This window comes from Rhamphochromis sp. 'chilingali' (genome assembly GCF_963969265.1).
Source record: "Rhamphochromis sp. 'chilingali' genome assembly, chromosome: 1".
Lineage (NCBI taxonomy): Eukaryota > Metazoa > Chordata > Actinopteri > Cichliformes > Cichlidae > Rhamphochromis > Rhamphochromis sp. 'chilingali'.
In genome coordinates, this window is record NC_137929.1 from 12,519,955 (window position 1) to 12,534,929 (window position 14,975).

The 14,975-nt window shown below is 41.2% G+C and overlaps 2 protein-coding genes across 2 annotated transcripts in view; both read right to left on the reverse strand.

Annotated features, from left to right (window-relative positions):
* The window catches only part of LOC308407479 (protein TANC1-like), a gene marked incomplete at its 5' end in the record, with an annotated part of 37,796 nt that extends 25,486 nt beyond the window's left edge, over window positions 1-12,310 (reverse strand). Inside the window, 6 exons of the mRNA XM_080899128.1 lie at window positions 18-625; window positions 5,257-5,423; window positions 5,533-5,764; window positions 10,638-10,672; window positions 11,382-11,708; window positions 12,304-12,310. Of these exons, the coding sequence (XP_080755254.1) occupies window positions 18-625; window positions 5,257-5,423; window positions 5,533-5,764; window positions 10,638-10,672; window positions 11,382-11,708; window positions 12,304-12,310 (1,376 nt within the window). The remainder of the gene's footprint in view (window positions 1-17; window positions 626-5,256; window positions 5,424-5,532; window positions 5,765-10,637; window positions 10,673-11,381; window positions 11,709-12,303) is intronic.
* The window catches only part of LOC308393937 (protein NLRC3-like), a 133,423-nt gene that overhangs the window by 54,320 nt on the left and 64,128 nt on the right, over window positions 1-14,975 (reverse strand). The window lies entirely within an intron of this gene.

Below are 14,975 nucleotides of genomic sequence, written 5' to 3' on the forward strand. Positions count from 1 at the left end.
ATTAGCAGAAAACTGACCTGGGGTCACAAAGGAAGTCCGTACTCTCTCCATCAGCTCTCCACACCAGCCACTCTCTGAAGGAAGGGTGACAAAACATGCGCGTCTTGTCCCTCCGTTTGATGAGAAAGCACGAGAGCAGCTCCATGCGTTGCTGAAAGTCCTCCCATTGTAGCTCCCCCTGGACGAACCCCGCGTTGATGGCGTTGAACAGCTGCTCGTCAGTCAGGGGGTGCAGCGAGGCGAGCGATACGTTGAGGATCGGCAGTGAGCGCTCAAAGGCTGAATTGGTCATGAATTTCATGTTACACTGTAACTGGTACAGTTCTGCCAGTGAAACAGGCACGACTTTGTAACTGGCACTTTTGATCACGAGGTGGCCTCTTTCAAACAGATCCAGGGTGAGTTTGAGATACAGGTAGGACCCTTGGCTGCGGGAGATCAGGTGGCTACTTAGCTTGCCGACTGTGATAGGATCGGCCTTGCCGTTCAGGCTAATATTGTTCATGATGTCCTTGCTGCCGTTGATACGATACTGGATATATGCGTTGAGGTCATTGCTGATCTCTTTGTTGTCAGAAAAGTCATCCAGGGAGATTTTGGAGAAGGGCAGGAGGCTGGTGATCTCCTATTGAAGACAAGATAAAGACAGAGCGTGACATAAAAACATACACCTGAGCTTCAATGTACTATTAAAGTGTCAATGCATGAAAAAAAGTAATTTGGTGCAGTGTTTGCATTACAGACACAGCTGTATTACTCAATACCACAGCCAATAAATAAATAATTTAATTAATTAAAAGCAAAAATATTCTTTGCATCCTGAGCTGCCATTAAGAAAAACAAAATCTGCCTGTGTACGTGTATTATCAGAAGAGTTTCTTTGAGCAGTGGGGAAGCAAGCATGCTGAGCTATCAGGCCAAAGCAGACACTTGTTACTGTTCAAAATGTGGCTGTGAGGAAAACAGGAGTGGGGAAACTGAGTATTAAGAGGCAGGGGATGGATGGGATGGTAGCTAGCGGGCAAGCAGAGGTCTGAACTAGGGCTCACATTTCAATCTGTGTCCCAGGGGTTGGAGAAATCAATGCACCTTAATCCTCCAATCCTCTGCCTGTCTGAGGCTAGAGAAACATTGCCTCTGCAAGATAACATTTTTCCTCTCCCTCATCATGAGAAGGCAGCGCAAACAGACAAACACACACAAGCACATGTATGCACACGCTCAATAAAACATACCGAACACAATCCACAAGATTGGGGGGAGGGGGTGCAAACAACACCTCAGAGATTGTCCAGATATTAGTCTAGCAGGCAAGGGCCAATATATCGAACCCTTCCTCCGAGGTGAGATGCTATTTGTCTGTTCAAAGCACAAAACAATAGCGTGACAATTTCATCTCTATGCACAACTCTGATTCTGTCTGCAAATAAGAAACATTTCATGCCTTCATATTTTCTTGTCTTAACAATGCTATCTTGATTATTCTTCCATGATTCATTTTTGCTATGCCCCGAGTTAGTCGGGCAGTAAAGCAGATAAGCTTTATTTATTCACTGAGGGTTTTTTTGCAAGAGACACCTGAGTACAAGCGACAAGTACAAATGTACACGCATAATATTACAAGTATGAAGTGATAATGCTTTAAAGTCGATCATTTAGTGCTTCCAATTTCAAGCTAAATTGCAGCTTATACAAACACTAAGCTGCAGAGTTTCTGAACTTGTAGCCGAAAGCTTAGATAGCAAAGCCATACACACACAGACGCAGGTTTACCGATGGCTTTTGCATATTAATGATGGCCAAATGGTTCAGATAACTTACAAAGCCAAATGTAACCACTGTCTGCACTGAATGGCAATGCTGCTGACTGCTGTGTCCAGAGCTTTAATGTTAGGGGAAACGGTATGAGAATACAGCATGGAGCGTACAGTTTGTGCTTTTGATCTTTTGTAGGAACTTGCTCTAAAAACTTTTGAAGGAAGTAGGAACCATCATCATTAGCTCATATTTCAGTTTCAAGAACCTTTGAGTAATGCAAGTGTATGGTCATTATAGTCTATTGCATGGAGCAGGACTGACAACCATCATGTCCAAACAACATTTTATATACATTTTCTTTATTTACTGTATTTATTTCTCTATTTATTTTATTTTGAATGCTGTGCATGGTCCAGTTATCGTAGAATATCTTCAGTTTATCATTAATTCTGTTATTAAGCATTGTGCTGTCGTTATGTGTCATGGCATGTGGTTGTACACAGCCCTGTTTGTTCATTGTTTTCATTTTGAATTCTGCTTTTGTAATATTTCTCATCACGTCCCACCGGACATAGAGAATTCAATTTTGGAATTTCTTTGTGATTTTGCAACCATTTCCTGCATCTTACCCAAATATGTGGACTCGTAGCCCCCCCCCCCCCCAAAAAAAAAATAAACAATAAAAAGAGAGGACATACAGGGTTTTTCTGCAAAAGACTGCCAACTCTCTTAAAAACTATTTAACTGACTTCTGTTACATTTTTGGAAAATTAGACATTTTCAGTCAGTGACTAACAGCCTTTCCATTGCACTTAAAGGGAACTTACTGAACATCATAGGAGCCTGATTTACAAAAACATTGTCAAACCGACTCCGAGGTTTTCACATGTGAAGTCGTCATATAGCTCCCATTAAAACAACAGTGCCATTTGATTCATTACTGCAGACAACTGCTAAGTGGTTACAGTGGGAATGTGAACAAAACAGAAATATAACAAGAAAAATATGATTACAAGAAAGTAAAAGACACATATGGCATGGTTAACAATGTGCTATCCTTTGCCACAGACCAGCATGTGCACAGGATTCACTAACAGAGGTTATAAAAAAAACAGCTACTGTTACATATGCCTTAAACCACACGTTTCCTTTCCAGCACAGTTGTTACTATGAAATCTACCACACGGACAACAAAAACACATCTCCGATAACCGACTGCAACCTTGTTGTTGTTGCTGTTCTTGCTTTGCCAGCCTCCAGGTGGCTAAAAACGTCACCCTAGCAAATTCACACAAACAGTAACTCCCTCTCATTAAACACTGTTTCACTTTGTCAGAAGACATTACAACACATATGTTGCAGTGTTCTGCTTATGGATGGATGGATGGATGGATGTTGCAGTGTAGTCGAAATGTATTACTTTAAGTGCAGTCACCTGGAACATCTTTCCACGTCAAAAAACCAATTCTAATGCATTAATAGAAGAGCATAAGAGGTGAATACAAAATATCAGCGCTACAATATATTGATTCACCACACTGACAGGGCCTTGCCTGAATTCTTAATAGCTAGGCTGAATTCACTATATAGTACAGCCCACACTGATGGACAACACTCGACCCTGGCTTCTGACTGAGCAATAATAACTCAAATTCCAGATGTCAATCAAAAACCACATTATTATCCAAGGCTCAGTGCTTTCTTTTTTCCCCCAGCAAGGAAAATAAGTTTTCATGTAGTTCATCAGTAGTGTCAAAGCCTCAGTTGTCAGCAGCGTGAATTTAATCCAAGTCCATAGCATTTCTGGAACTGGTCAACCTAGTGTCAGCTCAAGGTGACTGACTCATCTCTCTCCTGCCCTGCAGGTCATGTGTCTCAATTCTTTCCTGAATGTTGCTGGATATGCCTGACTCTGTAAAGAGTAGAATAACAAGCGGGAGCAGCTCAGGAAACACTTGTCAAAATGTAAAAATGTGCAGGGTCTGGTGACAGTGAGTGAGTGCCTAGAGAGGTGACGGCATGTCCAGCTAGACATTTGTTAAAATGAGAGAATTTTGATTCATTTCTTTTCTAGGGTTGCCACAGTGTTAGATTTTCCGATTTAGGATATGAAATGTTCTGGTCAACAAATCAATAAATGTGTTTTACAGTGTTTTATGGATTGGGAAACAGGGCCAGTGTGAACTGTAAGTGCAGGAGGACTGTTGGCTACAACCGGCATACTTTTTTTTTCTGCACTATAAGCCGCACTTAAAATCCTTTAATTTTCTCAAAAATCGACAGCGTTGATGCTTTATCAGGTGTAACTATTAAGTTCAACATCCAAGCATCCATGAAAACAAAATTTATTAAATTTAACGGAGTTAGAAGTTAGCTCACTAGTTCCACCTAAACATGATATACATGACTAAGAGATTTCTGAAAAAATTTAAATGTACAGCTCTGCCGTCCCTTTCGACATAAATGAAGACAGAAAACTAAACAGCAGTGACATTTATAGGGTTACTGAAGCTTGGCTAGCTGGTATAAAATGATATGCTAGCGACACAGCTATGTTAGCATAACATAAACACAGTGAAGCTAGAGGATGAAGGCTAACTTTTTTTCACTCATAAAAGTTAATGTGAGGGTTCCCGAGGGTTAGGGACAAATGCAATCGCATGGCGGGATGCTGTAAACGGACCAAACTTCAATCAGGAGAACAACTGAGGTAATCCATCCACAATACAAAGGTTAGTCATTAATATGCTGCAACAACATGGGAATAGAGCAGCTGCAAGAGAATTCAGCATTTATGAATCAATGTGGATTGGAGGAAGCAAGAAAAATGAGTTGACTTATCTGACTGTTTTGTTTCGCTTAATGCGCCTTATAATCCGGTGCGCCTTATGGTCCGAAAAATACAGTATATTAAGTAAGTGAAAACTAGCACTAATAACATTAAAATATATTAAAAGGTAAGACTGTAAAAGCACTTAGTTAAAGATGCTTAGTTAAACCAGCCTGTGCAAATTTCATTCAATTTGTATAAAAAAATATAACAACAGAAGTCTTGAGTGTTCAAACTTTTTGATAAGCTTCAGCTCAGAGCGCTTGGAAAGCAGATAGTAGAGGATAAGAGCAGACACGAAACTGGTAATTAAGTTAAGAATCAAGCCCTTAACAGCTTGCCTGTATCCAGTACTTCACTCAACAGTGTAACAGCCAAACTGCACCTGTGTGAGTTCATTGTGGGAAGCGAGTCTCTGAGTGTGTGAGAGAAGCAGCTGCAGCAACAGAAGAGTGAATGCCATTAGCAGTAGTTACTTTAATCAGCCGTAAAGTGTGCGGATAAGCAGAGTAGTTACCGAGAGGGAAGAAAGAGTGATAAACTTTTTAAAACTAAAACTCATCACCAGTATAATGTGACATCTGTAATTCTGACTCGAGGTGATTATAACACTGAATATTTTGTCATCTGAGTGAACTCAGAGCCATGCTTTATAAGTTCTTTCTTACCACCAAGTTGATTCGAACAGTGACAACCAGTTTTAGCCAGGAGGGGAACTTGGCAATGATTTTTGTGATGAAGGATGCAATGGTGTCTCCATAGTCTGGTTTGTGGAACTCCGCTTCATTCAGCCCGTCTATTAAGATTATGTAATCTTCCTCTGGAATCCTTCGCTCTGCAAAGACATTTACAAATAAATTAATATTAAAATACTATGAAATGAGATTAGTGGTCTCATACACGATGAAAATGAAATAGTGCAATATACAACTACAGTGTTTTACCTTTCCGAAGGTTGGCCAACGGTTCCAGGACTCCTCTCCGGAAAGCAGCCATGGGGTCTTGGACACAGGAGCGCAGACTGAGCATGCTCTGGAGGTGGGGCTCTTTCAGCAACAGCTCCCGGTACGCACTCAGTTGATGAGCTCTGCACAGAAGGGCTGCGATGCTGTGCACAAATTCTGGGACCAAGCAAGTGTACGTGTTATCTGCCTGGCAATAATGATAAGCCACCACCTGGAAGACAAAAGGAACGAGAACAAACGCGAGTGAAGCCATTGCTTTTTGAGAATCAGGAAGAATTAAAAATATGATTCACTGACTGATGGGTACATTTGATAACTTTAAAGCGTTTACAAACAACACGTTTGAACATTCAGACACAAATGAGAAAATCTGATCCCTCATATCGATAAACGTTGTTTTATTTGCAAAGAGGCTGATATCAGCACGCACTGATGTTTGGTCCATTTGTCTGCCTATTACTCCTAAGACCCGAACTCTTCCACGGCATGCATTTTTAATTTCTCTTTGATATTTGGTCACATTGGGGCCCGATGAATGTAAAAACAAAGAATTACCAGATTTTCTTTTTAACCTTATTTTTGTTTTTTTTTGAAAAATAAGAGCCACATATGAGGATATTAGTTTAAAATTTTGAGAGAACAGTAGCAGTATAATGTCCTCATAAGTGGATATCAGGCCCTTGTAGAGCAGAATTGAGTATTTTGGTCTAAATAACCCAAAATGTGATGTGGTAAATATTAAGGGATAATTATTATTGTAATAATTGCATAGCCTTATGCTAAGATCAACAACATTTACTTTAAAAAAAACAAACCACCACTGTAACTGCTCCATAAGCTATTTCATATATATAAATGCCTCTGTGGTTAGCTAACGCTCTGTTCCTTTTAAGATTGGGCATTTGATAAGCCCTAATCTGTCAATGGAGTGCCGAGCACAATTTTAAAAGGGGCTTTCAAACGGATTGATCTGTAACAGATTTTATTTTTCTCCTGCTGTGACAGCTGGACCAAACAATTCTCTGAAAAAAGGGCACGTTAGAAGATGTCTCTGTGACCTTTTCATGCTCGAGAAAATGAATGGGCTTTCTTTCCTCTTTTTGTTTTCATTTTAAACTCTGCACTAAACAGATCAATATATACATGAAGCCAGAAGCAGAAGTGACTCCCGTGTCTACCTGGAGACATCGCACACACTGTTGGCATGTCTTTAAACATGATCACACAGCCTAAAACAATACAATAGACCACATGGTCTCAGAAACTACCGGGAAAGACAGCAAATGAGAGCAAATGAGATAAATTAGTGTGAGATTATTAAATTTAAGGGCTACGCCACTTTATGAGTTTGTAATTACTGTGTGACCTTTGCAAACATCTTTAAATCATAGGTTGTATTTATGTGGAAAAGGTTAAGATGATTTTAGTCGTTCTAATAAAACACAAAAGCATTCAGATGTTACCTCATCAGTGTTTTAGTAGACAAACAACATATCCTCGAATTTGCCTGTCAGCAGTCCACAGTCTTGGCTCCGTTATCATTCGTGAAGAGAGCCCGGCGCACGAGCTTTGCCAGAGGAATGTATGACTTTGGAGTACAAGCGAGCAATGAGTGCGCCATACCTGACTTTGTCTCAAACCACAAAGCTCTGCTGAATAGCTAAACACCACACAAGCATTGTAGCACCATTCCTCCGCCACGGTGACCCTCACTCAAATCTCCCTGTCTGAGAAACCCAACCACAAGCAGCTCAGGCTAAGATTTCAAAACCATGGAATTCCAGTGGCCAACACTAATATGGCCCTTTGACTCTGTAAGCCTTTATAGAGGAAAAAAGAAAAAAGCTCAACTCCAATTACTCAAAATTAGGATTCTTATAAACTGAGTATATCACCTCAGAGAGGAGGTGAAATTCCATCAACAACTCTAGTTTATACAGAAGATCTTACAATAGAGGCGACAGATAGATGTAAATAGTGGATTGCAAATAATAAAACAAAGAAAACACCAGAGCATAGAGTTAATTTACAAGTGCTTATTACTAATCCTGATGCTGAAATTTGACATCAAGTTTAATTTACCACAGCACTGCTTTTTGGTTTGATGGAACTATTTGGGGGAAACAGGGCAGACTGGCTTCACTTTCACAGAAACTGATATAGAGAAGTTCACAAAGCACCTGGAAGCCCGGGAAAAAGCTGTTCCCATTTATTTCAGGCTCTTAGTGCATCTTACACCCAATGCACCTGCCACGTTTGTTAGATTTAATGAACAGCTGTTGTAAACATGATTACACGTAGATTATTTCACGTATTAGATCTTTAAATGCAATATTTCGATGCCAGATGAAAATCAGTAACAATTTTAACAACCTTTTAAATCTGCCTCAGCAGCAGTTTCCTTTAGGAGGTGGACAGTAATATACAATCCCTAATATAAAGCTCTGCTAAAGACAAATCTAAATGAATTCATGTTGTTCTTGTAACATTTGTGCAATTTGTCACAGGACATGTTGGCACCAAAAAGTGGCGCTCCCACCAAAACCTAGGGACACCCACGCTACATGCAACATCAAGGCAGTGCAAACGACAGTTCTCAGCAATATGCAGACATTCCTTCTACATAATTACGGAGACTTCAAGAGGCCCAGCAATGCATCTGTTGATCGGCATCAGACAGATGGCCAAAATACACTCTGACACTAAGAAAGTGTGACCTTTGTCCAACAACGAGCCATTTTACAAACAACTGTCTGGTGAGTCTTGATTTCTGCTGTGACACTTGAATGCTTAAGGTGAGAATTTAGCTTAAACAACATGAAAGCATTGATCCATTCTTGGTGGTGGTTCTCTGCACTTTTTAGCCTGTTAGTACCAACTGAACATGGTTTTAAATGCCACAGGCCACCTGGGTATTGTTGCTAACCATGTCGATCCCTTGTGTCCAAAGTGTACTCATCTTCTGTCTATAAAAACGAGTTTACAGTACTCACTCTACCTCCACAGTCACCAGATCTCAATCCAATAGAGCACCTTTGGGATGTAGTGAAACAGGAGATTCACATCATGGATGAGCAGCAACTATATCATGCCATAATTTCAATCACTCTGAGGAATGTTTCCAGCACCTTGTCTTTTTGGTGGAGATAATCATAAGATAAAATTAAAAACTAATAGCAATACTGTAGCATGAAGCAATTATGCCCTAAATGAACTCATGATTATTTGTTTGCTTCTGCCTTTAATCTCTGTGCTCCTATTTAATATCTATCAATAAAATAAAGAGAAATTTATAGATTAACCAGACAGCTCATTATCTCAGATGCTGTTTCACAAACACAGGACAAACAATAGTCACCAAGGTTCTGGCACAGAATGAATGCACTCATGATGAATACATATTATGTTTCGCCGTGGTAGCTTCTTTTCTCTCATTGCTTCTTTAGACTCGTTACTTTTTGGGGGTTTTTACCGAATACAATTTCCTTGAACAGAAGTGCCGTCTCTGCTATGCTGTGACCCCAAGAAAGATTTTACACTGTGTGACGAAACCCTGGGAGAGAGCATCAAGGACGCGATGAGACAACTTCATTTATGGCCTGAACCAATCTAAGGTGCGTGTTCTGCCGGTCTCAGAGGGCAACACTGCATAACTATGACATCAGCCCATAAACTCTGGGAGGACAGACAGACACAAGCACACCGGTGCTCACACGCAAACCAACACACATAAACAGCCAAACATTTTCTGGTCTGTTAAGCTTTATGAGCCACTGTGCGCCTGGACCGTCCAGGTTTATGTCACACACAATAATGATGAGATGTAAAAATGGTACGGACTCTTGGAACAATAGAATCATCAGGGAACAACACATCCAACTGTGGGCTGCAGAAAATATCAAAGCAGTGGCCACTGTGTAAAATACATGCGCAAGCTATGAGCTATGGTATGCAAGGAAATATCAGTACCGTGAGCCTACCATGTACTACTCCTTACTTCTTCTATAGCTTGTCCTCATCCCATCTTACTCCATTACTGCCTTCACAAGTTAAATTGCTTACCTGCTTCTAATTGTAAGGGCCTAGAGTGGACATTACACAGTTGCATTTCTCTGGTATGTTGAATAGGAACTGGGACTAGATTTTATCAAAGAGAGAAAACAGTCTAGAAGTAGACACACGGGAACTGTTACTATATTTCATCAAGAATAAACCCAAGGGAGGCAGGAGTCAAGTATCTGAACTTCAAAACATTGGCAGCTGCTACATACAGACTAAAGAGGTAAAGCAAAACAACATATTCAAGGAAGATTCTAGAGGAAAAAGTCTCATGAGGTCTTTTAAACTTTGAGTCGTCTCTGTCTAGGCCAGGTGTTTGACCTGAGTCACTCATGTTTTTATGCTTCTTTTCACAGCTCAGCCCAGGTTGCCCCTGCTGTGATTTTCCCTCACTGGCAGAATTGTCTGCTTTCAAAATTCAATGTAACAAACATTTCATCTGTGCTCTAAACTGTTTGTCTTTTCTTCTCTTTCTGTTTGCTCCTTTGAGTTGGACTCTAATGTAGTCTCACTCTTTTGTTTCTACAGCCTTACAGTTAACATACCACTCTGGTCCGTCAACGTTTATTCAAGTGTACATTCATTCTATCAACAAGCATGGGCAGCCCTGCTAATTATGGAGTAAAATCATTAGCATAAGCTTGCATTAACATTTGAGCCATAAAATATACTCCTGATTAGTTCAAGATTCACTTACGTGTCAAAATACAGATGCACCGAGTCTATGTCCATGCGGAACATGTACACGGCGGTGCAGGCAAATAGTCGCAATCAAACTTATAGCTACATGCTAATATGTTGCTAGTGTGAAGTATGTCAGGGAAAGCTGGGTATAATTCTTTGTGCCTCTTTGCAATAGCAGAGCACTTTATTTTCAACTAAGTGTGAGAAGATCTTGCAACTTACTGCAGCTTGAGGGAAAGTTTGATCATGTCTTTTGTAATAAAAAATAATATTTTGCATTTGAAAGGTAATTTTTTGGGGGGGGTCCTGCGCATCTCTAGTCAAACCTGTCCAGGGCGTACCCCACTAGGATAAACTGCAGGCAACGCCTCCAACCCTGAATGGGATAAGGAGTAAAGAAGGGAGGTGGGTGAGTGAGTGGATGATAAAAGCTGTACATGACTCATACTGTCAGCTTAGCTACAAACTGCATTTAGGCAAAATTATATATAGGAAAATGCTAAACGTACTGCTGTTTGATTCACCAAAAATAGGCCGAGGTCAAAAGCAATAAGGTATGAGGAGACCTGGGAATAGTATGGGTGAAAAGACATAAGGGAAAAGGGGGTGAAGGGGGAAATATCAACAACTGTGACAGCTGTGTGGATATGGTAAGCTGAACCACAACAGGGAGGCTCCAGGGCAGGAATGCAGAACAGATCAGCCAGACCGGAGCGTGTGCTTAGGTTTGACATGGCGAGGCAGTGGCGAGCCACACCACACAGCAGCTGTCTAATCCCAAACTTCTGCCTTGATACTCCTGTTCTGAAAAGCACAGTCCGTTCTTTGAACTATTGACTTCTTATTTCTTCTAAACCTACTACAGATGCTCTCACTCTTCGGTGTCTATCACTCGCTTGGATTAAACTGACATGCCACATGTCAGCCTCTGGCACGCCACATGTCAGCCTCTGGCACAGGTCGTATCTCACGGTTACGATCTTGACAGGCAACACAATGCAGTCACAGATGAAAAGTATACAGAGCATTTCCTGTATACTTCTTGAGCTCCAGATGTCAAGACCTCAAAAACCAAGGAGTCTTACCTGCTACAGAGTTTGGCCTCGGCATCATGAGGGAAGCTGATGTCTGTGGCGGGTACGCAATGGGTCCCTCAGGTGAGTGACTTGGAGGGTGTGGTGGCCCTGGAGCACCCGCAGATATGTTAGGGTGCTGCTGGTCTGTCCTGGATGGGGTGTCTGCAGGTGTTGCTGTGGCACTGCTGGAGTCTTCTTCGGCCACAGGAGAGCAGGTGTCCGCCCGCACGCTCTGTGCCAGGCCATGGCGACCGCTGCCTCTTAGGCTGCCATCTTTACTCCACTCCAGGCTGGAGCCGCTGCGGTCATCATTCTCTGAAGAACTAGTGATGGTGGCTGAGAGCAGATTTACATTAAAAAAAAAAAAAAAAAAAAAAAAAAAAAAAAGAGAGAGAGAGAGAGAGAGAGAAGGGATTTTCAGCAAGTGAGGGAGGTGAAATGAGGGGAAGAGGCACAAGATATATCTGAGTAATGGTCTTTATGTGCGATGAACATTTATCCGTCTTAATCTCTAGTGAGACACCGAGCTGTAATGGAACTTTCAGCTTTGAGTGGCTTGGTGGTTTTGCTGATTGCCCTATCAACAGTTCTCAGAAGCTCATTTTATATTTACAGCGATCGTCTTCCTATACTCGTGAAACTCGGAAAGTAATATTGCACAGATTTATAGAACGTAATGTATTGTTATTGTTAAGAATCAGCGTTTGAATGATTTGGAATCATCCAGTGCAAACAGCAACTGCAACTGCAACAACTAGTCGGAGGGGAAAATGCAAAAGAGCAGGAATAACAATATAAAACCAAACATGGACATTTTTTTTTACCCCTTCAGTTTAGACAGGTGTCTCTTCTAGAAGAAGAACTCCTTTAATCTCCCCTCGAGCCAACACAGCGACCTACCACAATCTTAAAAGCAAAGGAAAGGACTAACTCTCCATGATGACAGGCAGCTGGATACAGGAACATCAGCACTGTTAGTGGACTGGAGCCGGCCAGCCAGCTGGCCATGTTTGCATCACACACTACTAATCTGGATTTCATAATGGCGCAGCACGTTGCATCACCACTAATATTAATACAACAAACACATCTTGGACCCTGTGATTCCTGCGCTGGTTTCCTGGGCAAACATGAAGTCCTCTCATGGCAGCAGTCACGATAAACCCTGCTCGGACCACGGCATTAAAAGTCATCGTGATCTGACTGGCTAAACTACAGGACCTTGCTAAGAAGAATATGTAATTATTTATTCAAGCTTAGTGAAAATTTGAATTTTTATTTTATAAACAACTACATGCAGTCAAGTCCAGGCCCCTCGTGAAGGACCTTCTGAGGGAGCTGTTTTGTAAATGTTAAGACATTGCAAAGTCTCACTAATTCCATCAAGGAGCTTTTAATGCAAAACAAAGCCAAATTAATGTGCTTCTGAAATCAGAGTCAAAGTGAAACTTCAAAGAACAGAGAACATTAATCACAGGCATCAGTCTGACTTGTGGACGCACTGTGACTTTGTTCTTTCTTTTCCTTCCTGCACAATTTTATTAAGGAGTGTGGGTGGGATGTTGTAGACCAGTGGTACTTTACACCCCCTTCCCAAAAACACTCCACCCGCCCACTCAAGTACATAGCAGACTAGCATGCCATAGTCACCGATGTAACAATTTAATTTAACATCACTCTGCTGCAGATTTAAAAGCCCTCTGCTGCAGATACAGCTCAAGAATCTGCTGTTAGCAGTGAAGCAGCCAGTCAGTCACAGCTTCAAAGGATAGCTAAACACAGCTAATTAGACTCGAAAATTACATGCACATGGCATTTCATAGTTTGTAATGGGTGTACAATAAAGGGGTCGTAGAATTAGGGATCAAGAAAGGAAAACAAGCTGACCATAGTTATAGCACATGCTGCATTTCTGCAAAACTGTGTTCTGTCCGTTTCAAAGTTCAGGTGTTTGATAGTTGCTCATAACGTCTTCATTACTGACAGATTTTGATGCACAACTAGTGTTACTTTCTGCATGTCTGTGTGGGTCTGTGGGTTTGAGCAGCTAATGCACCCTCCCAGCAATCTGTCTGTGACCACAGCAAAGAGCTGAGAGAGACGGAGGCACCGATTTCCATTAAGAACTGGGTTTTATGCAGCATGACTTTACTTCATACCAGCTCGTTTCGCTAACTTTCCTGAAACCTGCTTACTGAAGTTAACAACCACACTTGCAGAGATGGCATTCTCTCACAAAACTCATTTTGAGTTAACTAAAGTAACGTAATTGCGTGCAACTGACAGCAACACATTTGGCACCAGTGCACATCTTATCCTGGGTGGTGTCAAAGCTGCAAGCTGGAAGATACTATATCGCAGCTTACATAAATTATTCAGCACGTTAGCAATGATATTGCTTTGGGGGGCAGAATGACTGAATCATGGTAATCATTTATGTCAACTCTGGAGTATTGGAAATCCAAATTGTTGTGTTGGATCTTGCTTCGGCATGCATTACTTTCTCCTGCATAACTATAATTTTCATCAGCAAGTCCGATATTCTTATTAGTTCAAGAATATCAGACAAATATAAGGGCAAGGGAAAAGTTTAAAATCTGGCACCCTGTCCTCTAGTCTAGGAGTGCAGTCAGGGAAAAAAAAAAAGGGGGGGGGGGGGGGGGGGGGGTTCAACAGTGGATAAATACAGCATCATAGAGTTACAATTTGCGCTATTCATTCCTCACTCAGAATGGAATCCCAGCATTTTTATAGGCACTGGAGGCTTTGTGAGTAGAAACGGCAGTTGAATTAATGCATCAATAGACTATGCCATCTTCCTGTCAGCTTGAGTAAATCCCCTGACGTCTTTTAGGGCTATTACTACAGATACAGCACAACGTCACACTGTGGCAACTGTCACCTTAACGCCGTCTCATGCCGATACAGCTCTGTCTAAACCCAATGACGTACATGGGGAAGGATGAATATAATATGACACAGATGGTATTCGATCCCAAAAGGTTTCACACAACGAGTAGTGACTGACACTGCACAGGTGTGTTTTCTTTGTTCTAACTCATAGTGCAGATGAAGCAAGTCAGATTGCAAATTAAAATTAGAAGAGCTTCACAGGAAGTGATTAGTGATTATAAGCAATGCTGCAAAGGGGACTGGGTGTCCATGCTAAAGTGCAAACTAATAGACTACTAAGGAATCAGCAGAGCTGTTGGTATTATTAATGTTCTCATCAAACCCAGAAACCAGTGCAGGCACTGGTAAGCTACAAGTGATAAATTGGAGGCTGGTGTTACATTTTTGTCATTGCTATGAGCTGTGCTACTAGTGCATCTCGCACCAAGCTGCTCAGTCATGCAGGACACATGGTTGAAAGGGTGAGGTGGGGACTAATTTGCACAGGTCCATGCAAACTAAATGAGGAGGCAATGGTGAGGCCATATTTCTGAGCTATGCACAAAAGAAATTATTTTCACTGAAAATTTCTTTTTTAGATTTATGTAATTTGGATTAAAAGAGATGATGTGAAAAGTAACAGTTTAATCAAAGACCATTCATTTAAATGAAATTTAAGTGCCACCTACTTCCACCTCTGACCTGTGTATA